This window comes from Styela clava, chromosome 10 (assembly GCF_964204865.1).
Source record: "Styela clava chromosome 10, kaStyClav1.hap1.2, whole genome shotgun sequence".
Classification (NCBI taxonomy): Eukaryota; Metazoa; Chordata; class Ascidiacea; order Stolidobranchia; family Styelidae; genus Styela; species Styela clava.
Genome location: NC_135259.1, coordinates 13139827 through 13163513, shown reverse-complemented (window position 1 = coordinate 13163513; position 23687 = coordinate 13139827). Strand labels below are relative to the sequence as shown.

The window sequence follows — 23687 nt, the reverse complement described above, 5'->3', positions numbered from 1 at the left end:
TACTGTAGAAACTTTACAGTTGTGTCAGTCGCAACTCGAAATGGCATATTTATTGGTTGTCTCAAAGGTTCTCACTGTAAGTACCGCAAGTCTCAGTATGCATTGGATACGATGTAGTCTTTAAGCCATACTGCTTATTCGGCTATCTTGACAGGGTGGAATAAAGACAAACAAAGAATAAATCGGTGTTGATACTTATAGATTTACACAGGCGATTCGATTAAACTGTACAAAAATAATTACAAGTTGTCTTTATATACACATATATCAAAATAGCATTTTTGGGGGGATAGTATTCGAGAAAGTCGTAACCATGTATCAATGCTTTCCCGATTTGAATACAATTTAAGAGAACTAGGTATTCTGTGGCTTGCAATTGTATTTTTTTGTCGAAATAATATGCATGTACAAAAATAACCAAAAACTAAAATAAATTGTGATTGATTATAATTTCCCACTCCTGACCTGAATTGCAATGCCTAACTAGAGAAACACGACGTAATAGTAACCAGTACGTACAATTGAACTTCAGTGATTGATTAGAGAAGTTTTACATTTTCCCTGTAAGTGGACACAGTAATGCGTAATTTATTATGCGTAAGTCAATGACGTTTAGATGAATAAAGTTTTGTCTGCTATATTTAAGAGTTTCATACGTAATTTTAGTTTGTGTATCTTGAAACTAAGAAAGTCGGCCAAATTGGCCTTAATTTTTTTCATAATTGAAATTTGGTACGGCATATCGGAAGTGGTATATATAACTCTAGTTTATAATTGTAGAAAAAAAAGCTTTGGCAAATTAGACCTTAAAAATTGATTACTAAAGTTTACGCAATGAATATACAAATAAATTTGACTCATTCCTAATTGTGATAGCTTAGTGATTACAGGCATTTTTGAACGTACGAGTTTGTCATTTTTAACATTTCTTTTGATTTACGTAGCCTATTTTATATTGACTAACTTTAGTATATACATAGGAAAATTATACAATGTCGGAAGTTTCACAAACTCCAAAATATTCCGGAACAGTTAAAGCATACAAAAGCTTTCATCCAGATCGGGACGCCCAGATGTTTGTGGACAATCTACGACACATTGGTAAGTAGTCATAACAATATTATGATAATTTATGGTATTCATTCGGATAGGTGATATTTAGTCAAATCAGAGTGGGTCTCGTTTTGCGCGATGAGATAAAACCTTCTGTGAACACGAACATCTTCAATTCAAAAGATTTATTTTGTCTGCTCCCAGACGGCCCCCAGCCTTCCAAAATGATACGACTTAAAACAAAAATCTAAGTTAGACTAATTTGGATTTAACCCGATTATGTTAACTTGAAGTTGTTATCATTTTTTTACCTCATTTTATCGACTCCCATTTATATATATATCCGATATTGTTGCAAGATCGTTTTCTATGTGTTTGGAATAAGCGATCTGCTTACAGATACATATCTACCCTTGCGGGTGAACACTGAAGGACTTTTAATGATTGATCCAGACGATCCTGATCTCGGGCAATAAATTAAAGCCCAACTTACTTTACTGAAAGATAAATTGAGCTCACTCAATGTTAGAAAATATTATTTATAAAATAGGGTTATCGTTTCAAGTGTGACGGTATCTGCCATATTCTATTTTACAGGAGGAGATGAAACAGCAATTATATCAGTCGTGTCTTCTCGAACTTTGGACCAGAGACTTGAAATTGCAAGAAGATACGAAGAACAGCAAGAAAAGGTGATACGTGACACGATTACTAAATCTAACAACTTAAAATACTTAAAGACGTATATCTCTATTCAATTTACGGTATCCATTTGGTTTACAGATATACACGATAAGGATCTAATGCAACCCCAACTTGCTGATCTATTTAATTTATGCATAATGTCTAACGTAATGTATTTTTAAATGGCGTTGAAGCTCGTTCAGCGTAGAATATTATAGACAGGCTTTTCTGACCGATTTGAAACTGATTTTAAAATCAGAAAACTGAAGCTTAATTCAAAACATGATTCTCAATCAGTTTCAACGAAGAGATCACAAATGCTGGTGAGGATGACAAAATCTATGTGATTGAATAAATAATTTCAGTACTTGATTCTACGTTGTGACTTCAATATATATTTCCTAAATATTAAATTATTATTATAAATTGGGTATTTATGTTTTGGCGTAACATTTACATTATCTGTTCTATTTCTTTTTAGCCCTTGCTTGCAGACTTAAAATTGTACACCAGACTGGATTTTCAGAGAGTTTTGTTAGCTTGTTTCACACCTGCTATCCAATATGACTCGTGGAGTTTAAATGAAGCATTAGAAGAGTTCGGTACAGATGAGAAGGTAACATTTGATTCAGGAATTCGAAGGAATATAGAATAAAATTCCCAACTGATAAGTCGGTGAACACAGACTATAACTATCTAATTAATTTTTCATTCTGTGACGTAATTAAATATATCGATTACCTGATAATTTTATTGATTTGCTGCTCAAACTTTGTGCATATATTATGCAGATCAATTTTTATCTTATTACCGAGATCTGAAGTTCGCTGATTTAAATGATTTCTTTGGGCTAATGAGGTGATTAATCGATTGCGTGGAACTATGGGAGTAAACATACCTATCTCAATATAATTATTTATTATTGTGAAATAATATAGATTGAAATGTACGTCTGCGAAAACTAATCCAATTAACATCGTAACTAATAAACCTTGGCTTACGAGGTTACTGATCAAATTTTCATTTAAACAAATGTTTGTAGGGAAAAATTATCACTTGAAGTGGTAGTTGGTATAATAAACAAAAGAGCGATACCTAAATATATGGACACGAAAGCCAAAACGAAGTAGTATGGGTATGAGATCTGTCACAGCAGACTACCGGTACCGTAGTCTTCACTACTTCACCATCAGATCTTTAACGCGAACCGCCGCAAGGTGCGCAATTTTTAATTTTGATGAAGTCATCGAACAAAACAAAACAAATTCCTCGGATCCCACAGAAATTGTTGAAATAATAACTTTCAAGCGTAAAATACAATCCTTAACCACTAAAAATCCCAAATCTATTCGTCAAGTATTTAATCTGAAAAGCGATTTTTTTCATCACAACAAGAATAAGAAAAATGATTTTTAGAACAACAACCTAATATCAAAATGATTTATATGTACACTGGACCCACAGGACCAGTTGTGGGTATAAATTCGATGACGAAACTGTACTTTTACAGGGATGAATGCTACGTATTGTTCGTGTTGGTAGCAGTTTAACTATTCAACCAGTAATACACTATGTTACATGATAAAAACCTACATATATATGTCTCGAAATCATATATACTTGAAGAAAGGCTTGTGTAGTCATTATGATCTGTTAAGCTATATGTTACGCTCCATCGATAACTACCAAAATTTCCTTTAGTCTCTTGTTGAAATACTGATCTCCCGAAGTAACAGCCAAATTAAGGAAATACGAGAGTATTATCAGAAGATGTATGATCACGAAGTCGATGCTCTCATAAAACGAAAGACCAGTGGAGAATTTTGTGACATGCTTTTAATGTTGGCAACGGTAAGTGCATGTTTGTATTCAATCTATCCACTCTATCCTCACTTTATGTCATTTTTGACGATAGATACAATGACATCTGAGTCCTGCATCTTCTTTTATGGCTCGTCATAGAAAGCCTAATTTAAATCACAGCAAATTCAATTTTTATCTTCCCATATTATAGCCATCTCGGGATGAATCGAATACAGTATCAACACAGCTGGCCAGACGAGATGCAAAAGTTTTGTTCAAAAACATTCCGAAAAGTTGTGCAACTCGGAATTACAGTTTCAACGAGGTTTTCTGCAAACGAAATTTTCAGCATTTACGCGCAACATTCGAGGAATATCGACGGGTACGTGTGGAAAAATATGACATTTGTTAATTGCTATATGAAGAGACGGACAATATATAATTTCCGAAGGAGAATACATCTATAACGTAAAGTAATTGCTACAAAATGACAATATATTATTGTTCTGATTGAGATCTAAATAAATATAATTCAATTGATTTAAAATCGAAAATAGTATTCATAGAGTAGTTGTCTTGAAAAGAGTTCAATGTTTGATTTTACAGTTGTCTGGTCGAGATATTCTACAAGATATTAGAACCGAATTTCATGGACATATGAAGGATGGATTAAAAGCAATTACTGAATACGCCAGAAGTCCACCCGAATATTTTGCTCATCGCCTCTACAGATCGATGAAAGGACTTGGTACCGAAGATAGCGCTCTGACACGAATAATAGTGACTAGATCTGAGGTGAGCGGGTTTTTTATCCAAAAAATAAATGTTTGCAATTTTCGACGCGGGGTGATCCCATGGAACGTATTCGTAAAATTATTATCATTAATCTAGTTGTTGGCGTTATTGTTTGACGATAAAAAAGTCTCTAAAAGACCTTACTTTACTTTACTTTACTTTAGTAAAATTAAACACAAAAAGCGTGGCAGATCTGCCTTAAAAATGATTGTTGCTGTTTTTGCCTACATCGCTTTGTATGCCTAATTGTTACCAAATTGTTTCATTCTACAGATCGATATGACACAAATTAAAGAGAAGTTTAATGAGAAATATGGAGAAACACTTGAGCAGTTTATTATGGGCGATACAAGCTTTGCCTACAGAACAATTCTGCTCTCTCTCATATTTTGAGCAACAGACTATATATATTTTGTAAATACTCTGTCAATATTGTCAAGTTCCTTTAAAATGGTTATTCTGCAAAGTAACTTGCCTTTCTTGGACCGGGCACAAAACACGGCCCTTTAACGTGAACTTACTGTATATACTATGAACATTTTATCAATTGCAAAAGTCTGTGAGCAATAAATATTCAGTAACTGAAAAACTTTGAATATCTACATTTTTGTGCAGTGAGAATACAATATATATTACATATAATTTGCCTCCTTTATTCATTTTATGACTAGATTAACATTTTGATCAGGAAATTTTGGTAAACAAGATATCAGATGAGTAGTTCCTCAGATGAGTAGTTCCTTCCTACGGCCCTTTTCCCCGTAGATACAACATCAAAATTTCTTATATTTAGTAAAATACTGGACAACGATTAGAGAATTTGCGATTTTTCATAATGTATTAAAACATTGACTTTCACCACGACAATTCAGTAAGATAAAAATAATAAGATAGAATGTTAATAACAGTATAGCTTACTTTCAAAAGCACTTTCCTGAAATTTGTTCTTGTCCAACAGTTACAAAAATGCCACACGTGCCTAGCCGAATGCACATGGCGTGCCTGGCAAGTGAACACAGAAGAATTTAAAAGTGACCTTTAGAATCATATTGAAAATCTAGATTTTCAAGTGAACTGCAGACAGTTCTGGCTTCTCCGAGAGTATCAACATTTCAGCTTTGCCGCTGAATAGATGACGTGTGGCATATGACAACAATTCCCAGTCGTAGGACTTCCACAAACTCTGCAGCCTCATTTGCCCGAAGCTGTCGACTTATTAGCGTAACACATTGTTTGATATCCGTCGCTATAAATATGACGATGTAAAAACAATTGACTCATATCACTGGTTGTCAATAATTGTGGGTACCATTCGTTGATGATTCTACCGAGATGCTTTTTTGCATAAGTTTCACTGGTATGGATACCACTACTCAACATTCAGGATAGCCTACTTTGTCCAAAGCTGTTAGCCTAACAATCTGCGGAGCGGTAGCAACTACCAACTAGCACGGTGGTCATTCTAGTATGGTCACTAACGGTGGTTGCCATTCTTTGCTGATACGACGGAGACGCTTTTTAACTGTCATGGAGGCCACAGTCTAGACTACAGGCTAATTTGCAAAAAGCTGTTGCCTAACAGACTAGACGGAGTTTGATATCCGACTATCAAATTTCGGATGCATTCAGATGAAACAAGTCGTGCTTCCCACTGTCATAGAATAAGTAGCAGAAAAAGATTACCATGGAGTGTGAACATATATGCAATTATGACAATTTAGCACACTATGTGTTTACTATCTGTACGATATACGCAGAATATGATATGGCGACGGCACTGAATTTTACTTTTTATTGTATTATTTATATAATATTTGTGTTTGGGATCATATACAAGAGTATACGGGAGTTGGATCTATGGTTTTGCCTTTAAATTTTTTTATATTCACTGTTCTTAGCTGACTCCGAACACTTCTGCTCACGCGACCCAGCTTCAGAATGAAAGGACATAGCCCGGAATAAATGAACATTTGATTTGATAGACTCCGTCAGGTAGGCCTAGGCCCTATATGTTTCTGGCTGCAGAGCAGGGATTTGCAGGGACATCGAACCAATTTTTAAGCTTCGAGTTACATGGACACCTCAGAATGAATTAGTTGAGCAAATTTGATCCATGATTTTCTTCTTGTTTCATGCTTAGGGAATTCATGAGAACAGACCATCATCGTTAATTCTGCAGTAACCACCAACTACACATCTGCTAGCCATTGAAATACCGAAGCACATATATGCTGATTTTAATATAATCATATATCGACTGGTTACAGAATCAGAAAAACAGACAAAACTCACGAAAAGTATAAAATCTAGATTCTAGAATAGATGATTCTAAACAAAAAATAGCCTAGTATGCGTTATCTCACTTGTAAATATGTTACAACAGCTATTGGTCAAGCACAGAGATCAAGTATATATATTTTTCAACCTCGATTTGTCCAGTTTACTATCATTTTCAATAATGCAACCAATCAGTCTGTCATTCTATTTGCATTCCTATGCTGTATTTGTTTTGCATTCCACATTTTTTAAGTTTTTCATTTCACTTATTGCTACACAAGAATGAGACGAATCTTCAAATTATAAATACTTTAATGTCTTGCAACATATATTAAATAAAGAATAAATTAAATAGGTTATTCCTAAGTACAATTCAGCACAGTTTAATATAATAAGCATAAGATGAAGAACAAATATTGACTGAAGCTCCAAGATTACAAGACGATTCTTCATCAACTGGAAACAAATTACAAATATTTGTCGTATATGGATTTTTATTTGATGGCTACATGCACAGTAGTGAAGAAATTTCAGTAATTGATATAGAAGGGTAATTTGAATATAGACAAACACGGAATTTTAAAATGCTGTCATTGTTACTACTTCCAGCAAAATTAGCTTCTGACTTACTTACATTTGGCGCACAAGACCTAGGATGTCTTTAGCAATTAGCCATTTTGCTTCAACTGAAATGTACTAAAAATGTTACAAAAAGCAATTGTGGGTGACAAATTCTGCTGTGCGTATTTGTGAAACTGAACCTACAAATGTTATACTGCTGTTTTTTAATTTCTTGACATATATAAAAATTTCAACTTTTGAAGAGCAGTGTGAAAAATAACTATACTCACGCTATTCATTTCTTCGTATATGTTCTTTGCATTGAAAGTTATCCAAATTTCGCAATAAATTGCATATATTGCGATTCCAATAATGATGAGTGACGCAAGTGAAACACTCATCAACTGGAATTGTATAACGGGAACATTTTATGTAGGCAAAAGAAATAAATTACAGACCATTCACTTAAAATAGGAAAGAAACGCTTGTAATAGGTTAACTGTTTTCTGATTCGTATATCCTCGATTGCTAATGAGTCTGTGCAGACTTGACCAGTGGTCATTCCGTCCGTAAACAAGAGTGCTATGCTCAAATATATATATATATGGACACGAAGAACAAAACGAAGTAGAACATACAATTTGTAACGGCAGACTACTGTAACCGAAGCGTGCGACTTATTATCTGACCATCAGATAATAATTTACGCGAAAGTGGAACCGCCACAAGGTGTGCAATTTTTATTTTTGATGACGTCATCGAACACAAAAACGATTGCCATAGCAGCCATGAAAACTTTTGAAAAAACAAAAGTGGCCTTCAAACAAAATCCTAAACCACTGAAAATTTCAAAGCAATTGGACCAGTAGAAAAGCGATTTTTTTCATATACCGAAAAGAAGAAAAATGCCAACAAGAGCAACAACAACATAATAACGAAACGAGTTCATTTCTATTTCGTGTCCAACAATGGCAACTCGGTACACAAACTTGTTCGATTTACCGATGTCCGGCTTGAGCTTTGGCATAAAACCTATGAGCGATCAAATAGAGATTAAAATGATGTTTATTAGATCTATTTTAAATATCCTCTGGCAAGGGAGGAGCCAACAATTTCAAAAGGGTTTCTCGAAAATTCTAATCGGCTATAGTTGGACCGTAACAGTTAGCGCGTTCGACCAGGAGCCGGGAAACGTGGGGTTTCACGAGTCCTGAGAGTTAAAAAGCGTTTCAAACTATGAAAAATTGCCTTAGCCCTGGCTACACCCCTTTTTTCTAGTATCAACAAGCCAGTAGAACGCCCCATTAAGGTTTTAGTTATCTTATGTAGTTATCTTGAAGCAGGGGTTGGCAAACTACGATCCGCGGTCCGGATCGGGCGGGCGGAGCAATATAACCAGGCCCGCGACGCTTCACTGAATTATATTAACAAAACAGCTGTATTGACGAATATATTCTTTACGTGACAGAATTTGTTTCGAGACACTAAGTTATATTATAACCTAACACGTATATAATTCACAGTCACTCGTTTAATGAGACTATAATTGATTATAATTTAACAAATGGCAACAGAACGTAAAAAAGTTGATGTTGAGTGCAAATGGTGTAATGACGCAGAAAATATGCAAATGATCAGTCTTCGAGCACTGCTTAAAATGTAACTGAAATATGTGTGAATAAATGTGATTTATTGCCCATCCGTTCGGTTTTTAACTTCCTAAAAATATGTGCGGCCCGCCAATGACTTGCAACCTTTAATTTTGGCTCGCGAACGACAAAAGTTTGCCGACGCCTGTCTTTGAGCAGAATTTCAAGAAGATATCTCACCTTCTTTGTATGTAGTGTTTTGTTACAGGTGAGAGCCACACACCCCATCGATATGTACTGTAATGTGAGAATTCAAAATATTATTGTTATGCAATTATTCTCACTAAGAAGGGTACTGAATAATTTGTTAGAGTTTGTTTCCTATATTATGCTGGTATTACATTTTTGGAATTCATTGGCTTTGCGTTCAATGCGTTTGCAAACAATGCGGGTGTCGCGGATGAAAAATATATCAGGTTTCTGCAAAAATTGGTGAACTCAAGCTGATAATCTACAACGGATTAATCATATAAAGCAGGTAACTCGAATCAAAACCACATCTGAAGTCTGTGAATGCGTGGAAGATAAGTAAACTCAATACATCAAATATTATTCCCGCACATTCATAGTTGTGAATGAGAGATGAATGGTATCGTGAAATGATATTTGTTTACAGTCTAAAATCGGGTCAGATATGAGCAAATACAAGCGCAAAACTACACTTTGTGCGGTTGTCAGCCCTAAGAGCAAAATTAAGTTGAACTTGTAAACAATTTTTGACCAATTTTAAAGCTAGCTTATACTTGAATATGCATACACAAGCAAAACAATTTTCAGCCAAATTGTCGAATTTATTTCGTCTGAAATTTCCAATACTATCAGTTTGTACGTTTGGGTGCATGGTACAGAGACTTGCTTGTTTAATTCTATTTTGAATAATAAAATTACTCACTGTAATGCCGACGTATATTCCTGGATCGAAGTACATAAAAGAACCTCTGTTAAGTAAAGGACTCATCGCAAATCCTCCAAAAATAATGCATAACCCGCCTATTATCAGGTGATATTTCTGTAGTAAATAAAAAATGACGAATAGAATGAGATTGAAAATTATGTCCTTTCAAACGTTAAAGTATAACAGAATACTGAAGGAAAATTTTTACCCGCACGGCATTGGTATAACACGAAACCGCGTTAGGAAAGCATGTGGCTTTAATCTATTCTTGCAGTAAATACAAAATAGTGAAAACAATCTTTTGATTTACTCTCTAGGCCTAGATAATAATGAAATCATTCCTGAGTTTATGCTTTGTGCATTAATTTCTTTATGCTTTGCTAAACAACTCGAAGCGGGTAAAACATTTAATGGTAAAATGGTAATTTGAACAAAACACTGTTCCGTTTTAACCGTAACATCAAATTACTTTGTAATTTATTGCTTATTGCGCATACGTCAGGTGGTCCGCTTGATATTTATATGAGTTTGGTCTTATGCCTTATTTGGTGTTTATACCCTGTTAATTGCAATTTTTATGCTCAAATTGGACTGTTCTCTTCTCAAATTTAGTTTATATATACAAGCGCCACGTTTTTTTTTCAATTACAGGTTGGCTCATACTGCTACAAATATAACCGCTTACCGCGTATGAATGCAAAAACGTCTTTCGTTTAGAATGTTTTACAGTCGATCTAGCAGAAGAACGAGTAAAAATCGTGGATCTCGAGGTGTCGACTTTATTGAAGTTCTTCATATATAGCCGTTGAAGAAATTCAGAATTATACTCCGTTTTAACCATTTCAATGAGTTTTGATGATTTCTATATAGTTCTGAAATAACGCAACAAATATTCTGAAATGTGATAGTTAAAGTACATCAAAATACTCTAAATTGGTTTCAATTGCCAATGTACCAGGGATTAAGAAAACGCACTACTAAGATATGACTCATAGGTAAGGTGCAACGTGATTTGAATTTCCTTCATACGGGCAACTCGGATATCTTTACGCCTGCCTGCTCTTCTGCACGACTTTTACAAATAGAACACAAAACCCTGGTGTGAGTGTTTATAGGAGTGTCGAACGGGGTTATGCTATTTTTGGAAAGACAAAAACCTTGAACGACAAAACATAATAGTAACGAAAACTCAGTCTACCGTTCATTGAATAGCGAAGATAATGTACGCATAACCAAATCAAAATAAAATTATACCATTAGGGTTCGCATCGTTTATTACAGTCTGTTTCAAGCCTAATATTGGAAAGTTATTCACTAAATCAGAGGTGCACGACGGCGGGCATGTGTAAACAGTGCGGTACACCATAAGTTTGAACGTGTCATGAGAAAAGTTTGGTGAAAAGTAATTTATATATTCATAATAAATCCTAGTAACTCACGTTCATATCAAAATAAACATATTTCACCGTGTTTATTCACACATTGCTATATCGTGGCCTTGTTATTGGAAGATTGTAGCTGAAAGTATGTAAGCTTACCGATAGTAATGAGCGGTTGGGTATGAGTAAACAATGATTATTTTAATTACATAACATAAATCTCAATGAAGCGCTTTCGTGTTGTAATAATTTAAACCAGTGAGTCATTCACATGCGTAGCATTTAGATTCATCATAGTTTGCATCTCTATTTCTCCTTCAAACGGTGAACCACTATATTCCAAATTTGGTCCTTAACAAACGTCATCAAAGCAGTAGTTTTTCACGATTAAATTGTTTCAGTAAATAAATATTCGTTATTATGTTTACAATACCAACAATTATTCAAAAATTTCAAACGTGACTCGTCAGGCGACAAGATTATTCTGAAAACTTGTTCGAGAATTACGATACACGTACCACCTAATTAAAAATATACAATGTAATATTCGTTCGAATTATTTGTTTTGAAGAATGAAACTGTATGTACATGTATAGAATTTTGTGAATCTTACTCTGTTATTAAATAACCTAGATGATTTGCACCAACTTTTTTAAGAAATAGAGCAATTGAGTAGCACTTTCATAACTTTCAAATTTCAACAATATATGACAATTTCTATACCATTCTTCTATAGATGAAATTGCAGAAATACAATATATACATTATTGCTGTGTCGAAATCTGTACAGTAACCAAACGAATTTCAGCATTCCTTGGTTTTTAATGTTGAGGTATCAAACATTATTTCGACCTCATACTTCCACGGCAGTAACAATGCTGATTTAAATATCCGCAGTTCAGCGTGATTGTGTGAAGTAACAATTTCTAAAATAATAGGAGACAATGGTGTTAAATCTTAAGACGAAGTGACTTGCATGCCGTGAAATATAATCGCAATTTTGCACGCATTTGACAGAAGAAGTTCATTCAAGTTCTGTATATGCCATCTCCGAGACAAGTTATATCTCACCTGGTGCGGTTGCGTATTATCAATCATGACTTATATATTATATATATATATATAAGTCTTCAATATCATTGCGGCCCGTGTTGTCATTCTCGTGGGATAAGACACGTCCCATATTTTCTGTGGATAACAACGAAAAGTAGAATAGCAAAAATTAAGTATTCGGCACTATATCTGTTCAATTTGATATCTTTTCACAGCACGAGTGTTACACGAGCACGCTAAGTAAGCTAAGTTACTCTAGCGTAGTTAATTTTTCTAGGTTGAGCTGAGCACGAAATTTTTTCTGTGATATATTACTTATGTATTGGGCAACGGAGTGACCAGAAGTAATAACAACCAGCTGTAACTGGATGTTAGTTGTCCATTGGACTGGTTAAATGGCGACAACGAGTGGCGTGAAACCCAAATTAAAATTCTGAAAATGAAATTTTGTGTTGGCCTCGATTTAGTTTGTCCGAAATAGTTTTCTTCAGTTCAAAATGTACCATGTGTTGGCCAATACAATTTATCCAAATTGTATGTAAAGTACGTCCCGATTCGGATTTCCACTTAAAGATGCTTCTATAGTTGTAATCGTTTAATTGTAAGTGCTAAAATAGGTGGTATTTTGCTTTCTGCAAGGCGAATGACGTCAGTTTCAAAATCTACCAAATCCGCTTCGTTGGTAATTGTTGATGTACGTGCCTGCATTATGTATATATATATATATATATATATACCTGTTGAGTTTTAGAAATATAATTGTATATGTGACAAATTTGGATTTGTACATAAATCATTTATGCATCATGTCAAAATCTTGATAGGACCAAAGGTCAAAAATCTATTCGTCTAAGCACGACGTTACTCAAAACGGAAATGACGTCATACATGCAAACGATTGATAATTTATTCCAAGCGTGTATGCTCATAGTTTATCGCAGTTGGCGGAAATCAGACAGTGGTGTAATTTCTGATATCGTCTGTACCCGGGCTTGTTACGTTACATAACTTGGATTTAGAGCTAAAAGTGTAGTCATTTAATCATCGCTCATTTTTATAGTTATAAACTCTACGATGTCGAGAAGTCATTGACAAGATTGCGTGAAAGATTAAGTTTTAAACACTGGGAGAGAGTCCAAGTTTTTACTTTATTGATGGTACAGAAATTGATGCCAGACACAAATTAGTTTGTATCAAACTATAAGCAACTTTCGAAAGGTGCAATAAGGGATCAATATTAAACATTTCAAGTTTCACAACGACGATGTAGTTTATTTAGAAAGGGTATGGCACAGATTCGAGCGCAATGTTTGTTAAAATGGTGAATTTGTATCTATTGTAAATTTGACAAAAAAAAAGATTTGATATAAATAGGTTGTCGTGAAATTGAGCTGAGTAGTGCAAGGAGTATTTTTGTATAAATACTTGTTAACGTTCTAAAGCAGGGCACGGTTTTTGGATCAGGGGCCAAGAATTTTACACACCTAGACTGGCGGGGCATGTAAGTATGACGTAAAGAGTTGCATTTTATGAACAATGTTTACAGTGTTACAAAAGCAACAGGGAAAAACAATAAACCTCAAACCTCATGTCAAAACTAAATTTACCCCAATCTCAACAAATTCCTTTAGCTATGTCTAAGTAAAGCATCAAAATTTGGTTTCAGTTCGGTTGTGGTCCAAATTCCCTTACCTAGCGGGCCGGATTTGGCCCGCGGGCCTTACTTTGCCCATGTCTGTCCTAGAATCACAATTAGAGTCTATCAAAACTGTACCAGTATAACAATGGTATCAGTAATAGGGCGGTGTCAAAAATGAACTTTCCTTCGCTTCAGATCGTGAATATAATTTCCTTGAGTTTGCATTCAAATCTATTTCGTCTGGGAACGAATATCATTGAGTTTTAGTAATCACGAACACATTAAAATGACAGGATCATTCAGTTACCCTTTTAATGTTAATTAGAGTATCGTGTCCCTAAATACCGCCCCTTTAATTCTATACCTATGCCATATTAGTGTACAGACTGAAATTAAATTGGGTATATTGAGCGTAACATTACACAGGGAAGTGTGTGAAAGTGCGGTGCAAAGTAAGGCAACATTTACATTGTAAGAATCTCTAAAGTTTCGTGAAAAATACATATATTATACTGGACACTTGTAAGTTGTCTTTGGGATCGTCCTGAAAAAGCCCTGGGAACCCCTGCCTTGGAAAAACTTCTTTTTAATCCTATATGACACTGTTTTCTACAACTGAGTGAGAACCTCACAAGGCTCTATTGCAGCATAGTATGTATACGATAATTTTATATAATTTGTACTGAGGCTTAAAGAAATATAATATTTATATTGCTTATGTGGAAGACAAAACCACCAAAGACAGAACCAATATACCGACACTTATCGATATATATATATATATGTAATTTAGAAAAACACTCAGTTTACTTTATATTTATTCTTATTCCTACAGAGAAACAGAGAAAAATATCAATAAAATATGCAATACACGGTCGATATTTTATTAGCAGTTAAAAGCTGTGCAATATTTGTTCTAGTCACCGTTTTCGTGTGGTGGCGCAGTAATCGGAAGTCCGGGCTCCCACCTGGACCGACAGGATTGCCACTGTTGGGATATATTCCATTTATGGGCAAGAAACCTCAAAATACTTTGGCGAAGCTTAGAAAACAATATGGTTCAATTTATACTCTACCTCTTGGAAGCAGAACATTTGTGGTTTTGAACGATTTCGACATAATTCATGAGGTGAGGTAATTAATAATAAAATTTGAAATCAAAATAAATTAAACAACAAACTATTATAAATTTTCATTTTATGATCATTTTAGGCTTTGATGAAAAAGGGAAACGCAATTTCCGATAAAGATCCTTCGCCTATAATACGTTGGTTTGGTGGAGATATGGGCTACGTATGGCGAAGTTATTCCAACAGTTATAGACGTTTACGAAAATTCGGTATAACAACACTAAAAGGGTAAGATTACCACTAAACTCTTCTGCCTAAGCGGTGTTATTGTAAGTAAATTCAAATTTCTGACATATTAAAATTGAAAATATTCTGACATTTCCCCCAGATTGTAGAAATCTTACGATTGTAATGAAGCGTTATCAAACTTTTTTTTTTTTGGCACTTGTAATGCAAATAAGCCTAATTCAACATGTTTTTGTCTCCGTTGAATTTCAACCTAATCCGGCCCCATTCCTCTTCTGTACATTGCATAGAATAGACCAGGGGTGGTCAACACGTCGATCGCGATCGCCACGTCTCGAGCAGACGATCGCGTCTGATGTTGAGTGACTATTATTGAAATTCCTCAAAAATTGCCTCGAAACAGTTGTGTGTTTTACAACAGGAAGAATACAGTACTTTACAGGCGCAAAATACAACATACACATACAGTATTTAAGTCTGGGCAATCCCGATATAAAAAATATTATTACGTAACAAATGCATGTTTTTGAAAAATTTATTCACAATGGTAGCAGTGGCATCAAAATGCCCAATTTGTTCTAATTCTAAGCAAGCGAAGGATTGCGTTGGGAGGAAATTATAAATTAGATACTGAAGTCAGGTAACATTCATGGTCTAAGAATATATATTTTGTGCTGTTTAGATAATACATAGAAGGTTTCTTGAAGAATTTTCAACACTTACGACTAAAAATTAGACGCATCCTAAATCCTTTATCTGAATTGTATGATTTGAATAAATCTTAAATAAATAACAAAACATTTACTCCGGGTACAAACAAATAATCAAATCAACAATTTCCATGGAACATAAAAAATACAAATTTTGTGTCGATTTTAATAATAATGTGCCCACAAAGACTTCTTATTGGCAGCGGGGGAATGTTTTTGTATGCGTGTGCAGTTATCTGCACATTCAGTGCCCATTCGTTTTTGTGTAGGACCTTATTACCGATCGGTCGATCGCGATCTATTTTGAAGATTTTTCGGTCGGAAGAAGGTTGGCCACTTCTGGAAAATATTAAGAAATAATTGGGATTTCTGCCAATTGACAAATTATTCTTGCCTACTATGTCTCTTTAACTAAAATGCCGGAATAAAACGAACAGATTTCTCCCAAATTGTTTTAATCTAAATTTCAGTCGGACACAGTGACATGACAAACAATAATAGATAACCATTAAAATAAGTACGAGTAAGAAAGAAATATATATATAATTCAAACCCAATGACTAAAGCACTAGACAGTTTTAACCATAACATGAAGCAATAGCATAATCAGCCAATAATCGCGATGTGAGTAAACACCCAGAAATAAGTAGTACCAAGTTAAATCAGTTGAATGTTCAAACCCAGCAACCTTTATCGAGAATCTACAATCGGAGAGCTATTTAGAAATAAGACCGTATTCATTACGTATTTTGTTATTTTCTTTCTTTCTACCATTAGATTTGGTGTTGGGAAGCGAAGCATGGAAGATCGTGTGAATGAAGAAGTTAGATATTTGTCAGAAATTATAATGTCTAAACATGGACGATCCTTTGATGTCACCGTAAGTGACCATTCCTCGAACAATCGTCCTGATCTCCCATATACTTAGTACAAACTATAGTAGATATATTCTTCGGACAAGCAGGTTACCAACAACAATAAAATAACAATCATGCGCATGAACAAAAACCGCAAGATTGTTTTTTCCTTGTCATTGTTGTAAACTGATCGTCAGAGGAAGTCTGATTTTGGTCAGACGAAACGTTACAAAAATACATTTGCGTTAGTGTACAGTCGGACTCTTGAAGTGCATAGTACATTTATATAGTTTCGGATTTTTTGAAATTTTAATCTCAAAAAGAATGCATCATGCATTTTCTCGTTCGTGTTATTGCTGTATGCCCAATTATATTCTGAGTTTTACAAATTGAATCAAGTTCTAAATATACTATATTTAAATGATTGTTACAGAATTCTTTTCAATGGATTCAACTTTATTTTTCAGAATCATCTTGGAAACGCTGCGATCAATATAATAATGAGTATAGTCAGTGGAAATAGGGTAGATTACGAAAGCGAGCCTTTCAAAACAATGTTGGATATGAATGCAAAAAGGTAAGAAGTATTCATTTGAAATCATCAACTATGAAAAAGTTTTTATAGTTATTTCCATAATTCACAGAAACTCTCGTTTTCGATGTGCAGTTCTTCACTTTCAATCCAGGAAGAACAAAATTACTATACTTTGCAAAGTGAATATGATTGCTGTTATTCTGCTGCATCTTAATTGTTGTTTTATGGTTTTAATTCACATTGTGTTTAACAGATTTGGCGAAAACAGCGGTCGGATGCAAAAGATACAATTTTTTCCTCTACTCCGTTATCTACCAGGTTATTCAAAAGTTTTTCAAGACACAATTGAGCAAGTAAAAGTTACAAAAGGTATTAATTTTAATTGCTGCCTTATTTCTTTTCACGAAAATTTCCTTTCGTGGTATGATGGCTAAAGAGCTAAACTATCGATCGGTGTGTGTGCAATGATTAGAATCGCTAGAAAAGCTTTGCACTAGGCTTGCACGTAATTGACAAAAATCAATTCCGTAATTACGGCAAAATCAATTACGTAATGACCCCGTAATTGCGATATTTTTCCACGCATTTAAACCTATCATAACAACCAATTGAATCCACTTCTTTTCCGAATGGGCCATTGAAGTTGGGTTTTCATATTCTTGGCAGTACTACACGCCGGCGGCAGATGTTAAAGACAAATATCAAGGAGTGAATTCAAGCTAATTTTATTCTGATTTTTATCTTTTGTGTTAGCTTTGGTTTTCCTTCATCACCTTCGCAAATTAACTGTCCCATTTTTATGCGATCATCTTTATCATTACCGACACTGGTATACGGATATTTATGGAAACGATAGTTTTTTAAAATCGACTTTCGTACTAGATAAAAATGACGGGTTTCTAATTTATTAACCACCGACGAGCTTATTCTCTCGTTTGATTAACCTTGCGATTTCCTCGCGACGAAGACTTGTTTTTGCAGCGTTTTATGCATTATCCGACATTACTGCCTTGTTAGCATTTTATAATAATAATTATTGATGTCGACTTATTGACGATATTCCGATTACCATGCTTCATTTTACATTTAATCATTTCGCGGACTGAATGTTTATAACATTATTTACGATAAATTTGAATCAAATATTATTTATTTGCGTATAATTTAAATACCGAACTTATACAAAGTTATATCGCAAAACAATGCATTTTGTGACATTTATTTTACACTCACGACATTTATTTGCTAACTCAAGTCGGCGATCCTATCGGCCAAGATTGACACAAGTTTGGTCGAGTGTCGGTGGTATTCAAGTCGACGATAAATCAAAATAAGTTGCCGCATTTGGTAAGACAGTTAATCATATATGGCCGAAATATTGCGAGGAATTGTGAAAAACATCATGAGCAAGGCCAAGTCCGGACTGATATATAACGATAAAACCGTTAACAGAACATCAAGATTTTGTAATAGAAAATGGATCTCGCACAGAATATACACACTGGCTCATATTTGATTATATATGATAGCAGTTAAATTTTTAGCGATCCGCGAGGAATCCGTCGTTTTGCTGTTTCTCTGCCGTCTCAATCGCTTTACCGATGCCGAGAAGACGAAGTTGCGCTGGTTCATTGCGCAATCTCTCTTTTGTCGTCATATTTCTATTTGATAAACGCGACATTAATTATCACGGCGAGGTATTGGCGCGAGTGATCAATCGCTCTTTTCGCTTATTTGGTTCCAATTCGTCGCGAAAGCTCTTCGTTAAATTTCACAAGATCGTCGTGTTGAAAGGTTATGGATATTTTCCTGTTATTCCCCAAGTCTGAAATAAAACAGCCAAAAACAGTATGATATTCCATGTTCATATATCAAGTGTTGATATTAACAATAAAGAATGGTTAAGCATTGCTAATCCACACTTGGTGGGGAATTCCCACTATTTAAACGCGTGACTATAAATTAGAATAAAACAGAAACGGAACATATATACCATAAGTAACGGAAAACTGGAACAAGTAAATAATAAATAAAAGTAAAATGGATACAAATGTTTGATAGACCATGTTTGATAGATTCATCTCCTGCGTTCATTAGTCATTTCACCCGAAGAAGTTGAAACCGGGCTGTTAGCGTCCATCGGTCTTAACACAATTCTTCCCCCTATCTACGGTTATTATGTACATTGGCCATGGCCATGCTAGATAAGATGCGAGAGAAGTTGAAACCAGGTGTGTTGGCGTCAATCGGTCTCAACGCAATGCTATCCCTTATCTACGGTTAAGTTGCGGGAGAAGTTGAAACCAGGTGTGTTGGCGTCAAACGGCCCTACTCAGTTCTTCCCCCTTAACTACGTTAATAATAAACATTGGCCATGCCAGATAAGTTGATAATAGGTTAGTAAATGGCAACGCGTCATGCCTTCCTTCACCTACATAACAAGAGAGAGAAAAGGGAGAAAAACGGCTGCGAATACCGAAACTCTAACTTCTTCTACTTGTTGAGCATCATAATTGCATGACGACTTTACGTAATTCGTAACTTCCCTTCCGTAACTCCAAATAATTACGTAATTCCGTAAATCCGTAAATTACGTGCAAGCCTACTTTGCACTTTTGCAAATTTGAAACACGCTCGGTGAGATTGGTTGAAATGAAACGAACTAGATTCAAAAGTCTTTATATCAGCCTGGTCTGCCGAAAATATGTTGTCAAGATAGTTCCACCAGCGTTATGTCTTATAAAAATTGTTTGAAACTTGACATGTTTTTTTTTAGCTATTCCATACTTTCTTTGTAGGAATCGTAAGATCAACGATTGAAAATCATATAAAGACATTCGACCCAAACGACATTCGAGATTTCATCGATGCTTTTTTGAAGGAAATGAAAAAAGAAGAAACTCAACCTTTCACGGTATGTAAAAACGTTTTAATAGCATACAATTTCCATATGCATAAAACCACGGTTCAGGACACAGACTACGTTCCAGGTCATTTACTTATCATCGCATGTCATTTTGGTTTTTCGAAGTTGTATCAGATGCATATGCTATGTATATATATTGTGCATGAAGTTTCCTTTATAAGTTCGAAGTTAGACCGAAACGCCCATAGTCAATATCGACAATGAAAACTTGTACTGAGTATAAACACACTGGAAAATTATTACAGAAATCAGGAAACGCAAATAAGTAAACTACTACATCATTTTATTCTAAATTTGTAATACTTCGGTAAAAATTGCTTCATTAAATTATCAGCATAATAATTCTGACTAAGAAGTTAATCAAGTTTATTTAAAAAATTACGTAATAAGTATACTACATGAAGAGTAATTTGTCATACTGTCATACTACTGCGTCTTTCTCATCAAACAATATTTTGCTTCATAGTCTATACCGCGTCTGTCACTATTAATATATTTTATCTATCATACAGAGAGAGATATTAGATGCTGTCATACGAGATTTATTCCTCGCTGGATCAGAAACCACAACTACAGCTTTACGTTGGTGCTTACTCTACCTCGCCAAACATCAAGAATATCAGAAACGTCTACGAGATGAAATAAAGACTCATTGCGGTAGGTCGTATATAATGGAAAGTATTCAACTTAACTTTGTTATTTTCGCTCTTCCATGAAATTCGCCAAATTTTTAGAAATTGTATTCCGCAGTAAACGTAAAACGTAACTTTTAAATTTGATCGTCCAAAAGTTTGAAATTAAATACTCACGACCATCTTCATATCATTGACTACGCCACTCTCTATTGTCTATAGCATTAGGATAATCTGCAAGATGTAAACGAGAATATCGTTCGGAGACCGAAGACTTATCGATCGAAACTCCGGTTTTGATTCATGACTTTATAGTGACACCGCGTGTCCCATCACTAATTGATCAATAACTCGCTAATTATACGACATAATTCATCCAAAATCAATAGGTTTCTGGTCCGAGATATAATGAATGTACATGCAAAATTTGGAGCAGATTCAACTTTGCCTTCGTGAGATATCGCGTTCATCTAACAGACAAACAAACAGACAAACAGGCATACAGACAGACAGACAAATACCTATCAACATACTTATCGATCTTAAGATCAATAAGTAACCAGTGTCTTCTGTAATAGCGCAAAGTATGTCTTGAAAGGTCTTCCTACTTTTGCCGTTCCATGGGCCCAAAGTAATACGTCGCTGACTTATAATAATGCATAAATGAAATTTTGGAACAAATATGTCGGTGATCATATTAGGTTAATAAACATATTGTTTATTGTCATTCTGTTCGGTATCTAAGCGTGTTATATGAGCGATAATAACTGAAATCAAATTTCAATTTTTCAGGCACAGCTGGTCCGATTTCAATGGAAAATCGATCAAATATGCATCTAACATGTTCATTTATACATGAAATCCAACGATACAAACCACTGGCAATTCTGTTACCTCGAAAAACCACTGAAATCGTTTCTTTAGGCGGATATATTTTTCCAACAAATACTTTAGTAAGTATAACATGGTTATGAATTCGGTTTTCGCAAAGCGAAGTTGATTTATAACTTTACTAATTCCAAGTTGAACTAACTCATAATTCATAATCCACAGTTGCAAGTCATCTACAAGTCACTTAACATCTTACTGAACACGAAATGTACATATGGATCGTTTTGTCGTTATGTTGTTGGTGGTGTTCTTGTTGGTATTTTTCTCCTTGTTGTTATGAGAAATCACTTTTTCATTACCTACCGGACTAATTGCTTGGAAATTTTCAGTAGTTATAGATCGTCTTTTTCGCTAGAAGGCTATTACTTTTATTTATCTGAAATGTCCGAGGACTCCATTCGTTTTTTGTGTGCCACGATGTCATCCAAAATTGCGCACCTTGTGGCGGTTCCGCGTTTGCGTTAGTCGTAGTTACTGCGGTACCGGTAGTCTACAATGAGAAATTCACTTATTTTTTATTAACTAATGCCCCAATTGCTTGGAAATTTTCAATAGTTTAGGATTGTATTTTTCGCTGGTAGGCTATTATTTTTATTAATTCAAAATTTCCGTCGACTCTATTCGTGACTGACGTTACTCATCTGACCTTTGTGTCGATATATCTGAACATATTTCTCTTGTTTTAGATGATGATAAACCTATGGGAAGTTCATCGAGATCCGGAGACGTTCAACAATCCAAATGAACTTCAACCTGAACGATTTCTCGACAACGAGGGAAAGTTTTCAAAACATAGTCGCGTGATTCCTTTCTCAATCGGTCCGAGAAATTGTATTGGGATGCATTTAGCGGAAATGGAACTTTTTGTTATTTTGTCGGGACTTCTTCGAAATTTCAAAATCTCCGAAGATCCAAAGTATCCATTACCTTCGTTTACACAAGGTCACTATGGAATGTTGTATCACCCTCTCCCTTACAAATTATCTTTTGAAGTCGAGTAGTAGGATCGGTTTCATCATATGTGTGTCCACAACATTGATTTTGAAGAAATGCAATTTATTCATTTGTCATACATTCATTGTTTTTTAATTGGCTGGTACAAAAATTTATCAGCACTGTCGAAAATACTACCTGAAGTTTTTTTCTCTAAATTATTAACATAATATAGACTGTAATATTTACCCAGTTGTCTGTACTAATCATTTATTAATATGTTGCATGAAAAAAAGTAGCGTAAATTGATAACACAACAAATATTTAGTTGGCGTTTTGGATTTATTTTGCTGAATGCTTCTATGTAAATGCAATAAAATAAATGGCAATAATAAATACGATAGCGGTTTAATGTCAAACCCTTATAAACTTTAAAAAGTCGCTTCTGTTGAAATGATTGATCGTGAGTGACGATAAATATTATAGGATGGGATGGATAAGAAGAGCTAGCTTCTGGCGAATATATTGTTAATATTTGGCTTTCATAAAATTGAATATTTTAAGGGATACCAATCTCCACCAGAATTTGGTCACGATTTGGTACACCGTAAAACTATTCTCTATAAATAGCAATCTAGATATATTTGGGGCGAATTTTTTTTGATCGGCTTTATTAAATGTGCTGTCAAGTTTAAAAGAAAACTTTGGGGCGTTGAATTGAATTCACTATTGAATTCAAAATACTAGAATCTTTCGTTGAAATAGCATTCGTGTAATTTATCCAATTATAATGATAATTATAATTGATACATAATGCTCTCGTGGAACCTTGCCAAATAGTAATTATCATTTTATATATTGCAACATGAATACGAGGAATATATCATCTCTTATTTCACTCTCAAAATGAGTCAATAAGTCAAATTTTCTCCGAAAAACAGCGGTGCACAACCTGCGACCGTCGAAGGCAAAATCTGCCGTCGAGCTAACGCGTTTTACAACTGCAAAATAGGCAGAAGGCAAGAATACGTATAACGTCCAGTCATGGGATTCAATTTGTATCGAACTCTTAAACAGCAGGTTCCTTTATTTCAGAAAA

The 23687-nt window shown here is 34.7% G+C and overlaps 3 protein-coding genes across 4 annotated transcripts; 2 read left to right on the top strand and 1 right to left on the bottom strand.

Moving 5' to 3' along the window:
* Positions 1-936: 936 nt before the first annotated feature.
* Positions 937-4977, top strand: LOC120337638 (annexin A4-like). Its single transcript, XM_039405497.2, has 7 exons — positions 937-1101; positions 1651-1745; positions 2219-2353; positions 3439-3588; positions 3752-3922; positions 4147-4335; positions 4609-4977. The coding sequence occupies exons 1-7, from the start codon at positions 993-995 to the stop codon at positions 4726-4728; spliced, it is 969 nt and encodes a 322-aa protein (XP_039261431.2). The 5' UTR covers positions 937-992; the 3' UTR covers positions 4729-4977.
* Positions 4978-6562: 1585 nt separating this feature from the next.
* Positions 6563-10585, bottom strand: LOC120338404 (uncharacterized). Of its 2 annotated transcripts, XM_039406392.2 has the most exons (5): positions 10403-10585; positions 9715-9831; positions 9003-9059; positions 7464-7577; positions 6563-7068 (listed from the first exon to the last, which is right to left on the bottom strand). In XM_039406392.2, the coding sequence occupies exons 1-5, from the start codon at positions 10556-10558 to the stop codon at positions 6913-6915; spliced, it is 600 nt and encodes a 199-aa protein (XP_039262326.2). In that variant the 5' UTR covers positions 10559-10585; the 3' UTR covers positions 6563-6912. The 2 variants fall into 2 exon arrangements, with proteins under 2 accessions (XP_039262326.2, XP_077973521.1); XM_078117395.1 differs by lacking the exon at positions 9003-9059.
* A 4022-nt stretch (positions 10586-14607) lies between these two features.
* On the top strand, positions 14608-22975 carry LOC120338231 (cytochrome P450 2A13-like). The gene is made up of 9 exons (XM_078117055.1): positions 14608-14917; positions 15001-15146; positions 16592-16694; positions 17139-17248; positions 17460-17575; positions 20005-20120; positions 20645-20789; positions 21557-21717; positions 22342-22975. Exons 1-9 carry the CDS (start codon positions 14651-14653, stop codon positions 22654-22656), a joined length of 1479 nt encoding a protein of 492 aa, XP_077973181.1. The 5' UTR covers positions 14608-14650; the 3' UTR covers positions 22657-22975.
* Positions 22976-23687: the final 712 nt, after the last annotated feature.